This window comes from Phaethon aethereus, assembly GCF_964289735.1.
Source record: "Phaethon aethereus genome assembly, chromosome: 2".
NCBI classification, from domain to species: Eukaryota; Metazoa; Chordata; class Aves; order Phaethontiformes; family Phaethontidae; genus Phaethon; species Phaethon aethereus.
In genome coordinates this window covers 69,520,330-69,533,859 of record NC_138582.1, presented here as the reverse complement: position 1 = coordinate 69,533,859, position 13,530 = coordinate 69,520,330, and the positions used below count along the sequence as shown (strand labels likewise).

Genomic DNA, 13,530 nt, shown 5'->3' with positions numbered 1-13,530 from the left:
CCTGTCCTTTCTGTTTTCCACCATCATCTGCTCATACATAATTTCCCTGGTGGTTACTCTGAAGTTGTTGTGTCTTCCTTTGGAGAAAAAGGAGTTAGCTGCATTCGAAGCAAGAGTGAAATGGGTGTTTGGGTCCTGCAGTGTAAAAGCTGATCCAGCTCTCACAGTATGCCAGCTTTCCCCACTGTTATCCATGGTGTCCTATGCACAGAAGCTAAGTAGAAGTTACAGTTGTCAAATGTGTAAAATACCTAGCACGTAACAAGGGTAGCGGTGGTAGGGAGTCTTACAGTGCGTGTCCTCAAGCCCTTTGTTTAAAAGCGCAGGCGCTATCATTATCATAACCACTGGGCAAACATATTGCCTTGGCTGGGTTGTGATTCATCGAACTTTGAACTCCCCTCCTCCAGGCACCTCAGTCATAATTAGACCAGGCATCCCTGTGTTAAACCTCTGATGCCCATTCTTGTCTTTTTCAAGACACAGCTTGCCAGCAGATTAGGATGGCTCAAAGTAGTTGTTGCACTTGCTCTTTTGCCTGTAAGTATTTATTTAAAACAAGTTTGCAGCTTAGTTTCAAGTTACAGGGGCAATCTCCATTTTAACTAAGTGTGTCATTAAAGCTGCCCTAAAAATTAATGGAAGAGAGGATGAGTCACTAAACTGTTCAGCCCATAATGTGCGATGCTGTGTACTGTGGTATTTTGAGAGGAATTTCCAGTGCCAGCTGTGCTGAGGGAATCACGGTCTAATCACAGGGGGTTTCTTCTATGCGTTAGGGTGCAGAGGGGATTTGCTGTGGTCCTTCATATTTTTCCAAATTCTTTTTGAGATTAGTTGGTCCTACGGGATAGCACATCAGTAAAAATCACTATACTCCCAGAACAGATAGGAATTGGTTTTCAGAGAGGCTTTTGCAGACAATGGGCTCCCTATTCCACCCATACGAGGCAACTGAGTAGTTGCAGCTCTGCACAAGCTCCCCTGCTTCACTGGGAACGGTGATAAATACATATATACAGCAGAGCTCCCTGTCCAGGCCATGCCTTGGGCAGACCAAACTTCACCTTGATGCAGACTGATGCTTTTGCTTCAGACCTGATTGAAAGCCCTCAGCAGAAACCCAGCCATATTAGCATTGCAGGAACACGCAAACGAGTTGCTGAGGGAAGCGATTTACTGCTGGCCAATTCCTCTAGTGCTGCTGTCCATTTGCAGGCTCCTACCCTGCAGCTCCTAGGGTGGAGCTGGCCATCTTCTGCAGAGCAATAATGACTCGAGGAGAAGTGTTAGGGAGCACTGCAGCTCAGAGGGACGTCTGGGAGTCACACATCCCGTCCTTGTGCCTCATTTCTTTTGAAGGACAGAGCATTAATGAGGTGCTGCCCTGAAACACGAAAGGAAGCTGAAAAGAGAGGGGAAAATGAGCTTTCACTCAACGTGAAATTAAGATGTCAAAGAAGAGAATTAATCAAGATACCAACGAAAGTGAGGAGAAGAAATTCTGTAATCATCTATACATCAACATTAGAAGCCTGCATAATAAACAAGAGGAGTTGAATTGCTCATTGAGGAGCATATTTTAACCTAATTGATATTACTGAAACCTGCCAGGAAGATCTGATTGATTGGAATATTAAAATTAATGGCTATAACGTATTTGGGAACATGTGGGGGAGAAAGGAAAAGAGAGGGACAATCTGCCAAAGGATGCGTTGCTTATTGGGAGACATTTGCACCAGAGAAACTTACGCTCTCAAATATTAATGGGTTAACTTATTTTAACAGCACACAAGTGGGGTACTGAAAATGTCTGCTACCAATCCAGGCTGAAAAACAGTATTTATCCATTCTGTATCGGTGGGAAAAGCTACATTTTCTTCAAGGACTTCAGTCTAAAGTATATGCAGTGTCTCATGCTGCTGGTACTAAAACATCATGCAGCTAGTACTCAGTACTAGCTTCTAAAGGAGCTTCTAAAAATTATAGATTGCTATTGCCTAACTTGGAAATGTTACCTCAATACACATTCACCTCAATACACGTTCATCTGTATTACACCTCATTCTGACAGGTGTAAATTGCTAGTACCCGAGGTGCAGGTGTTCTTGACTTGCACATATTTATTAGATGCAAACAAAATAAAGTACAGATAAATAATTCTATATGCATGAGGTCCAGCAAGTTCTGATCAAGAAAAAAAGGCCACACTTTTTCTAAAACAAATCTAATTTTAAAAGGTAGAAAAAGCAATTTTAGAGGGGGAGGGAAAGAGAGAGAGAAGTTTACACTGAATAGCATATAGAAACGATGAACAAGTAGTTGTGGACTACTGTTTCTGAAAATGAAAAGGTGCTGGGGCATTCACAGGGAGCAGAACTAAAGCCGGTGAGGAAGGTTGTGCATGTGTGCATGCGTGTGTCTATCTGTGACTTCTTTAGCTCCATTAGAGAATAGAAATGCTAATAGTGCAGCAAAAGTGCTCTGTAAAGCATTCTGGTTGTATTTGTAGCCACGTCAAATAGTATATATAGGATATGATGAAATATTTTCCATGCTAGCAGTACTGCAGAAGGATATTAAGCACCAAATGTTGAAGACAGGTGTTTTGTAGCTAGCAGGTCTGGCTCGTTTGCGCCTGAAAGCTTTAAAACTGGGTGGTAAAGAGCTCTCTGGGCTGATGAGTACTTTTTAGTCTCTTTTTCTTCAGTAGAACAATGAGAAATAATGTGCAAATATTTTGAGAAAAGATAAACGTGATGATCGAGGGGGCCACAGCCTCTCATTCTGGCATCCATCAGAACCAAAGTGGTGGAATAGGTGGTAGAAGAATCAACTGAGTATAGAATTAAGGGAGGGGAAAATATTTAATGCCAGTCATCATGGGTTCATGGAAAACCTTTATTGAGAAATGTACTGTTTTTTAAACTTATTTTTCCAGGAAAGACATTTGTACAACAGAACATTTTGTGTAAGTGTACCACCTCAAAATGATAACCTTTCTCAATCAATCAAAGGCAATCTCTCATACAAGTCTAACTAGAGGGTGTAACATCCACACAGTGCAATCTGATGCGCAAAAATATTGCCAATCAACGGATCGTTAAATGTTAAGGAATCGTTACAAAATGAGTGTGTTTCTAGGGACTGTTCTTGCGCTCGTGACCCCTTCCACTGGTGACCTAGGAGCAAATCAGTCAGGTGTGGGTGACAGAGGAGAGATCACTGAGCTAACAAGACGCAAAAGCAGTCAGGATTTTGATGTCTGAGGACAGTTATATGTAGCAAGCCCAGGATCTACGTGATTTGTCCTGGATGTCAGCCTCCCTCCTACAGACTGACGACCCTGAAAGGGACTCATTGAGGAATAAAGTGAATGTGAATAGTAATGGTCAGTGCAGAAAAATGGTGAAAAATTAATATGATTGTTGGATGTTTTAACTGAAGTATATCATATATGGTATTTGGCTTTGATGACAACTCTTCTGGAGCAGTGTGTCCAGCTCTTGTACCTGTAGCTCTGGAGGGTGTTAACATGCTGGGGAAGGGCATCAAGTGTCATAACAGCAAAAGGAGTGGAAATACCATGAATGAAAGCCATGAGCCATGACAGCCATTTGCTTAACTTATTCAAACTGTAGGAGATCATTTATTGGCATGAAAAGTGAAATCTGACAGTAAAGGACACTTTAGGATGCCAAACACAGTCGTAGGAATGTGGTATCTAGAAAGAAGGAAAAATCAAGTAAGATGTACATTTGTAAAGCTAATAGCAAATGACCTCTACTGCAACTTAGAGTGGTGATAGAATTTCTACAGTAGGAATTTTGTAATAAAGTTTGATATGTATTAATGTTTGAAAAGTGCACAGCATGCTTTAGACAGAAGTTAGAGATGTTCATCTGCACTATTCTTCATGTAAGCACAGCCCCACAGGTAGGAGGGAGAGATTCCCTTCAGCCAAGATCCAGGAGAATTAGGAAGGAGTCTTGTGGATATTTTTTTTCTTACTTACATTTAAAGAATGTAAATGCAGCTTTTTAATTGGTGGTGTTTGATTAACTGTTGCCACAGCACATAAACGTGCTATCAGAAGGAGAATCACTTTGATCTCTGTCCATCCGACAGCCTTGTGTAGTCAGCCTTACACCACTATGATACTGTGATACGTTAAATGGTTCTTGACTCTCTCTGCAGATTTCTGTGGTTGTTTTCCTGGTTTTCAAATGTCTAGCTCTCCTTTATGGCTTTGTTAAAAAATAGGAGTGACTAATGGTAGTGAAACCGTAAGAGTATACTTATATTTCTCTTCTACTCAGCGAAGAGTTTTGATGTCCATGTCAACACTAAGATTGGTGCAGATGTTTTTAGGATCAGAATATTTGAGACATTAATTTTACTTTTTAGGGACATAGCATTTCTACCAGTTTCTTGTTAAGATGACTTTTTTCATTTAGTCCTGGATGACTAATCAGAGTAGTATGGAAAATATAGCACCGCATATATGAGATAGGAACACAGGTAATCCCATCATCAGAAAGAGAAAAGAAATGCAAGCAGTAACCTTGCATAAGGATATCTGTAATTAAAGACTGCCAAAGGAAATAGCATTCAAATGCCCACTACCTAATATTCAAGGACATTAAAAGGCACAGGGTTCACACATTATTACTGCCAATTAAGATTAAATATGACTGGGACACATCAATGCTGGTTGTGTGTCTGGTGGGGTGAGAATAAATACAGATCACTGAAATAAGAATAAAGGAAGCGTCAATTAGTGAAGCATTAGTGTTTTCAGGGATGCTTTCTTGTCACTGGTGCAGTTCTATTAAACTCCAGTTGCCTGAATTTGAAAAAGGGAACACTTTTAAGGTTAATAGCCTCAGTATATGATAACTTCATGTTGACAATATACCTGAAGGCATATTGGAATGGATTTAGGGAAGCTAAATCAGAGCTTAATAAGAAAGCCATGCTTTCTGATAACAATACCTTATTTTTTTTAGAGTATGAAGGATCTGGGACAGAAGTTCAGAGAAAACACTCAAAATGTGGAGTTTGCAAATATAGGGCTGAGTGTGATGAAGATGCAGAAAATGTTGGGTAAGTAGTAAGCTTTCCTTTACAATATCAATGAACAAAAAGGTTAAAAAAAGAAAAAGTATGTGATCATCTGCTTGACTATGTTTGTTCCTACTAATTGAATCTTTAATGCTGTCCAATAATAATGTGTTTGATATGTGTCTGTAAAGAACAAACCACCTGCAGTTGCAAAGGGAGAAAACAACAAAGAGGTATACTGGAGAATCTTTATAAAATCCTTTTCAAACAAAGGACCTTGATTTGTTTTATCTTGGCAACAAAGAAAACCAAAACCAAACAGGAATGCAAAATAAATACTGATGATTCATCTCTGAGATTTTGTTTTTTTTCACTGTGGTCTGCTTGTTCATAAAGTATTAATAGGCAGTTGTTTCCATCAGTGCAAAGCTTGGATCTAAACATGAAGTTGACCTGGGGACCTGAACCAGTCACTTTTTCCAAACTAGCTGTGCCACTTTACCTCCCACATTGCACCCAGGGGAAAACTGATGAAAAATACCAGTTGCTTGTCAGAGCTCAAAATGACTGGTCAAGAAACAAGAGGATTTTAAAGACAATCCATAATGCACAAGCAGATGCACCAAATTTCCCTGCTCAAGGTCCTTGATGGCTAGAGTATACCCTGGCTGTCCAGTCTCTCTGTAGGTGGCTGTCAGAAGGGGCAGAGACATCAAGGAGGAAAGGGCTCCTTCAGACAGCCCTGTGAGTCATTAGAGTTTGTTGGGAGGTAAAAGAAGTCCCATGTAACTGATGGGGCTTAGTTTTCCCACGGCCGTTGTCCTGGCAGTATGGAAGAAGCTGAACTAGCGTCTGTGCTGATGGCTGCGGTCGCAGCTGCAGAGGCAGCATGTGAGGGTGTTCGAGAGATGCGCAAATGGTGTGTTTTTGTGTACGTGGAGGGAACAGCATCTCGGAATAAGAGTGCCTGATCATTGCTAATCGAGGAAAGCATCACTCTCCCTTCTCCTGTCTTCCAGCTGGAATCCATTTCATGTTGAAATATGTCTTAATTGCACAAAATTTTATTATAGGATATCAGCGTGAAGAAATCTCAGTCAGTAAAGCAGCTTAGCACTAATATTTAAGATGTATATTCAAGATTAAATCATAGTGTATAAGGGAAACCAAAATGGTAATAGTACTCATGGATACTAGCATGATACTTCACAACTCATAAAATGTCACGGTACCAAAGTAGGCTTGCTCTTTTGTGGAGAGACAAATGAGCTGTAGCTGGTTTTTTTTTTATAATACGAATAATTTTCTGCAATATTGCCTTGGTCTGTTTCATTTATGACTGGCAAGATGAGTATGGATTTATTTGTTGTATACACTGAAATGTGCTCTTGGCTTTGGAAAATAAATCCTGAAGTATTCGACTTCAGTAAAAGCTTGCCTATTCATTCTATACTTGTAGATTTGGCATTCCTGCGGCTGTGTAGTGTCTGTAAGAGAGTTAGGATAAAGTTGGGGAGAATGGAAGATTTATTCCTTACATCTCACTCACATAAAATGAAGCCACACTCCCTCTTTGTGACAACAGGAGGTGAGCGGTCTTTTGCTTCTCAGATTTCTTTAATTAGTGCTCATTTAAAAATATACAAAAGTGAAAATGTTTATGTAGAAAATACTCAAATGTTAGAAAATAATCCCATGAGAGTTGGTCACAACCTATCAGGTTTTTTTGAATTTTTTCAATTTTGTCAGTTTTCCAACGTAAATAACTTTAACTTCATTTTTTGCCCAGTACCTTTGACCATTAAAATAGGCTTTAGTGACAGTCACTGTCTGTTCAGACTTAGATTAAATCAGGCTCTTTTAACACAGATTGCCTTCACAAGGTTCACATAGAAAGTCACAGACTTGCTTAAGTAGAAGTTAGGCGTTGGTTTCTTGTTTCCCTAAAGTCAAAACTATTATTTACCTGGCAGAAACCAGATAGGATTAAAATCTTCTGTTTGTGAAACTCTAGCAGAGCTCCCCTTAAGAATGCTTTTTACATCTTATTTTTACTCCTTTTCCTGTTGGGTTTCAACATGCTTTTTAAGCTCATAAAACTATATCATCATATATAAAATTACTGGCGGCACAAGTACCTCTCATCAGACTTGTAAAAACACTGCTAGGTTCATATTATTATTGAATTTAATTTTGCACCACGTTACAACCACTATCACCCCTAGTTCTGGCAAATCATACAAGCACCCTAATTTCATAAAAATATTCTATCTTGATTTTCCTTTTTAAGGCATAAGAATGGCCACTGTTACTTTTTTGGATAGTGAGGTATTGTCTACTAAACCACAAACAAAAAGTACATTTAGTTCTGTTCAAGTAGGCTTCATAGGCCTGGATAGCCCTTGCTTGAACTTTGCGATCTTAAAACACTTTGAGAGATCTGCAAGACTATGGGAAGCATTTTAAGAGGATTTTTCTTCATGGTAGTAGCTGAATGAGTTAGCTGGACTGTCTGTTAATGTTCAGTAGATAACCTAGAGCTAAGTTCATGAGATGCTAATAATTACGGTAAATATACAATCACACATTTTTGCGTTCTCTTTTCCAAGCTGTGCGGTCTGAGACCTTACAAACCTCAGCTCCTTCTGCTCCAAGGGCTCTTGAGAAGCAAAACAATATCTGTACTCCTGTTTTATGAATTCAGAAACTAAGTTAGAGATAAAATGAATAGCCTCTGGTCAGACATTGAATTGATGGAAGGGAGACATCCATGCCACAGAGTGTTGAGTCGTTTGAGGTAAATGAGCTGGCGTTAATGAGAAACCTCAGGACCTGACAACAGGCCAGCCATGACAGCCTGGACCACAGAATAGGCAAATTTTCCCCAGATAAAGATCCTGCTAAAGACAGTTTTATGACACACGGACTCTGGTTCGTCTTTTGGGCCTGGAAAGATGTGGGAGTCCTATACAAAAAATGATGGCACCTGATAGTTTCAGTGAAAACTGTAGGATGATTCATGCAGCAAAGAAGCAGGAGGAGGACCAACCACTTGGCATTTCCTGATTTTTAGGGTTGCACTTGCTGATGTCTAAGCAAGTCCATTCTTGGATGTGCACAGTGATAGCGTGAGGGGCAATGGGTGCGAGTTGAAGCATGGTGAATTCTGATTTGACATAATGGAAAATGTTTTCAGCACGAGGGTGGTTGGACACTGGAACAAGGTGTCTGGTGAGGCTATGGAGTTTCCGTCTGTGGAGATGTTCTGAACTTGACCAGACACATCCCTGGGCCAGCTTTGAGCAGAAGGTCGGACTAGATGACCTCTACGCATCCCTTCAAGACTAAATTGTTTTGTGTAGTTACCAAATCTTGGTGCTATTTAAAAGCAAATTTAAACAAGTTCAGTTGCACACAGCTGAGATGCACTCCGTGTTACAAATTAGTAATTTTAATTTCTGTTTCTGATCAAAGTTGCTACATATGCTTTTTATTACACAAAATTACACGTAGTCTGAAGAATTCAGGCTTTGCAAAGAGTTTTAGATTTGCATCTTCATTTGTTTGATTTCTCAGAAACATTATCTATCTAAACCAGAAGTAGTTACAATGCATAGTAAATTGAACGCAAAAATATGAACAACTTTATCATTTCCACTGCCTCTGCAAAAAAATTTGATGTTGATTTTAAGTGGACTGATTGAGAGAAAGAAATAAAGCCTGGGGAGATTTTTGTCATAAACAGCATGCCATACTTAGAAAATTAATGTTCAACTGTATGCAAATCGGTACATTATTTCTTTACATAAATACAAAAAGGAATCAGGTTGTCAAAACATCACAGAAAAATATTTCTCCGTATTTTTTTCTTTTTTCATACAACTTAGAAGTATTTTAAAGACTTGTGAGTTTATCGAGAAGCTTTTAAAGATCATAGAAAATGCCTTGTGGATGCACTAGTCTTAAGTTGCATGAAGGTGTGCTATGCCATATTGTCTGTTTGGTGGTTTTCTATAGGTCTGTGGTAAAAGGATGCAGACAACAGGTTTCACATGGATCGGTTGTGATTTTTCTTCCCCTTTAGCAGCAAAACTGAAACATCGGTTGTATACGTCACGGGAAAAGCTGCTGCCTGAGACCGGCAGATCAGTCAGTGCCTTCCTTTCTACCCTGCCCATCAAAATATCTCTCTGGCCAGAACCTTCCTCCACTGTTGAAAAGGCAACATTTTATGCATAATGGTGCAAAACGTGTAGCAAGGGAGTGAAAAAGGACATGTGAGGCTGGTAAATTTTAAAGTTTGTGTGGGAAACTGGCCAGAAGCCTAAAATCATAGGCATTATGAGTGTGGTGTGTGTTTCCTGCTGGAATTTTGAATTGGAAATGCAGTTATGCTGGGAAGTGGAGGTGGCAGCACAAAGCTTGGGGCCACCCAGAGCTGATGGGGTAAATCCTGGAGGGCACCAACCTAAACACGTGCGGTTTGCTGTCAATATACTCTGGGGTGAGCAGACTGCAGTTTCTTCCTAGCATGCACGGGACTTTTCAGTTCTACTGATTGTTTGTGCGAGAGAGATGAACAGATCGTCCTGTCAGTACACAATCAGAAGATGGTATACGGATAATATTGAAACACTTGAAACAATACAGTATGAATGCAAAACAAATTAAAACGGATGTAGTTGCAAAATCATTTTCATCAGTGTAGCACTTAAATCAACTCCTTCAATGAAAGCAGTGTATGTAAGTATTTGTAATACTGTTTTGACTCTTAAGGACTCCAAGTGAATTTTTTAAAAACTCAGGTAAAGTTCAGTGTAATTTTTATAAAATTTCAAAACAGCATGATGCCTCAGTTTATTACATATAATTGAAACTGAAATTATTATTTATAGTCTTTTGAGAGCTGAAGAACTTTTTTTCTAATTTTATTTTTTTACAATCGCCACCTGCAGCACTGGCAAAGGAACTGATAACATAAATTTAATTGTGGATTTGGGTTTTTTTGATATTGTGATTGGAAAGGCGGGCTCTTAAGTATATATATTTCCTTATAAGACTTTGATTTTCAAATGGTCCTGATTTCCATATATTTTTTAAGGCTTCTTACTAGTATCTGGTCATTTTTTCCACAAATTTCTTCTTACACATACGAAAATTCATGCTCAGAGTAAGGGACAACATTTTAATACTTAAATATAAAGTATATATATAATATTTATAGTAAATATAAATCATATGTGTTTATGCTATTTTAATATTAACATATAAAGTATACTGAATCAATTGAAGAATAGGAGTGACCTCTCACATTTTTTCTTCAAATGTGAAGTATCTTTCCAACGTAAAAAGTAGTATTGCTTATAAGAAGTTACATCCTCTGCTCTTGCGCTGTTTTGAGTCTTGCATCTCTTTCTTCTTGCATGCCAAAGCACTGCTAGATACTCGAATAAATCAATGTGCCAACATCTAGTGTCAGAAGGAATGTTGCTTTAAAAGGCATTTTAAGGTATATGGAAAATAATATCCAGAATAAAATTGTGAACTGTAGAATAGTTTAGGTTGGAAGGGATCTCTAGGAGGTTGTCTGGTCCAGCCTCCTTCCCTGCACTGCAACCAAGGACAGTTCATTCATGTGACTGAAGTGCTCCCCCAGGAATGCTCTGACCATCTCCTTGAAGGGAGATTTGACATCTGGGCATCTGTTCAAGGGCTGAGCTGATCTCACTTTGAGGAACAGTTTCCTTGAGTTCAGTCAGAATTTCTCTCGCCACGACTTGCAACTGTCACCTTTCGCCCCTCCACTGTGCACCTCTGAGAAGAGCCTCTCTCTGTCTTCTCAATAACCCTTCTTCGGTAGTTGGTGACAGCAATCAGTCACCTCCTTAGCCTCCTCTTCTCCAGGCTGAACAAGCCCAGTGTCCCCAGCCATTCCTTACACAGCACACACTCTGGCCCTCTACCCATCACAGTGGCTTGTCACTGGACCCTCTCCAGTTTCTCAAAATATTTACTGTTAACTGTGGGGTCTGAGTGCTCCAGGTGGGACCTCATGAGTCCTAAGTGGAGGACAACAGTCATTTCCCTTGCTCTGCTGGCAACCTTCCTGTGATGCAGCCCCCCAGCCTGCTGCTCCCATGGACCCCCCCAGGTCCTTTTCTGCAGGGCTGCCTCCTCGCCAATCCACCCCCAGTCTGTCCTGTGGTTTTCTCTTCACCTTCAGACTTCAGGGGGTTCCTCCAACTTGTCAAGGCCCCCCTTGAGTGGTCTTCCTGCCCTCCATCTTCTGCTCAGTAACAACCTTCCTTTCCTTCAGTTCCTGAATGGCTGGAATAAATTTCATTAGCTTTTGTTTAAAATTTTTTTTTTTTTTTTGGTCTTGGTGGGGAAATCGTTAACTTAAATAGCCTCAGTGTAAAAGTTCAAATCTGTCATGTTCTCAGTTTTAGCTATATTTTGTTTTTTTAACAGATAAAATATGGAAATGAGATTCTGAGCACATTCAATCTTTTTTTAATAAGTGTACTATGCTTTCAAAGATCTGTTTGGACTCATAATGTAGATTTTCAAGAAAGATTGACAAATGATCCCCAAGTAGCCCTTTCGAGATTAACATTTTACGAGATTTAGTTTGGAAAGAAAATATGTCCCAGCAACATATAGATCCAACTGGCCTATAATTTGCATAATGTCTATTTTCACAATGGCCAAACCAGAAATTCAGAAGTGTAAGTATTATGACTTAAAAAACCAATATGGATGTTTTAAAGTCTCTGTCTCTGCCATGTCTATTTAACTTGTCTTCCAGGGAAAGATTTGGTCTGTTTGAAGTTTGGCATGCTGGTTTATACTTGCCGCTTTTGACCACTTTTTCACTCACTTACCATAGCCAACCTTTTTTTTTTTTTTTTTTTTTTTAAGCTTTTTAGTGTATTATATCGTATGTAGGTATTCATAAGGAAGGGTATCTTAATCCTGTGTAAATGCAATTCACAGCTTTCTGGTCCAGCGGAAAAAAACCCTAAAGTATCTGTGTGTAACATAAAACACACAAACAATAGAGGAAATCAACTTAAGCAAGGGCTTTGTGACTGTTGTGGGATTACTGAATTATGTAAAATGGGACTGCAGGAAATCATGATATGAAAGGACTCATATAGCGGTCTCTTCATTATACTGACTATTAAGCAGTTGAATAGATCCTAGATGGATAATAATCCAGGACTGGGTTTTTATGTGTATATTTAACTATCTTTGCAGCAATGTGTGCCATATCTTTGAAGGTTTCTGTTAATTGAGAGCGGAGGAAAGGTTAGGTCACTCTTGTGAGAAGAAGCATGCATTCACCATAAGTGCTGCTAGAAGCTCAGTGCAGTTCGGGACTAAATGTCTACTGTTGTCAGAGAAAGCCATGCCACGAAATTAAAAAAGGGAGTGAAGGGATGGCTGGGAAGTAGCTGAAGCATATGGTATTTAAAGGGTGTTCTGCATTGCTGGGCAGATGTAAAAGCTGAGAGGGAGTTCAAGCAGGACACAGAGAAGCTTGTAGAATTGAAATCTACTTCTCTTGCCCTTATCTTGCCAGTGCTACAAAGGGATTTTTAAAAAGATGTCAAAATAACTACTGAAGATTCAGTTCTAGTCAAATAGGTAGAGAAATCACTTTGAAATCCAGATTTTCTTAGTTCAGGTTTCATCTGGGAAGAATTGCACACGAGGGAAGAAACATCAAATGAAAGGTAATCCTTTATTTGACATGGTTATCTTCTTAACTGCAATTGCAACACCCCTGCTATTTCAATTCACCTAAATTTATTCCATCAAGCATACACTTATCCATCTGTGTGCATTTCACACACTTTGTTTTATTCTAGTATTTCCATTTTACATTTGTAAATAGATGTGCTAATAAATAGGTGAGTAGCTGAGAAAGCTTACTGTTGCTGTCAGCTCCCGGGAATGGGTAGCAGGCTGCACTCTGTGAGACCAGGCCAGAAAAATACATTTGTGAACAAATCCCAGATGGGCACAAATGCAGCAGCCTGATCTGTTGGTTGGAGATGCCAGCCTCTCTCCATAGCCAAGCACACGCCGCAAATCCGTAATGCTTTTCCTTTCCTTTTTTTCCCTCTCCTTTCTTTGAACCCACCGTGGTTCTTAAGCACGCAGAACTTCCAACAAGCCATGTACACCTTGAAGCCTGGAAACAAAGAGGAGCCTTGAAATGTGTTCTGATCTCTGGGGATCTAATTAATATACTGATAGCAGCAAGTGCTCTTAACAGCCTGAGCTCGTTTTAAAAGTGTCACATCATTTTACTAACCATGTTTTCTTTGTTACACTTAGTAGCCCCTAATAAATGAGTTGTACATTCTCATTTCTTACTTATTAAAACCACCTGAAATTTTTGTTTGGTTTAATTGTAGCACTTTGTACTTTCCTGAAATTCAAATGCTTTTCTGTTTA

The 13,530-nt window shown here is 39.4% G+C and overlaps 1 protein-coding gene across 1 annotated transcript in view; it reads left to right on the top strand.

Moving 5' to 3' along the window:
- Positions 1-13,530, top strand: part of TMEFF1 (transmembrane protein with EGF like and two follistatin like domains 1) — a gene marked incomplete at both ends in the record, with an annotated part of 126,730 nt that overhangs the window by 91,324 nt on the left and 21,876 nt on the right. The window contains one exon of the mRNA XM_081996277.1: positions 5,010-5,106. Within this exon, the coding sequence (XP_081852403.1) occupies positions 5,010-5,106 (97 nt within the window). The remainder of the gene's footprint in view (positions 1-5,009; positions 5,107-13,530) is intronic.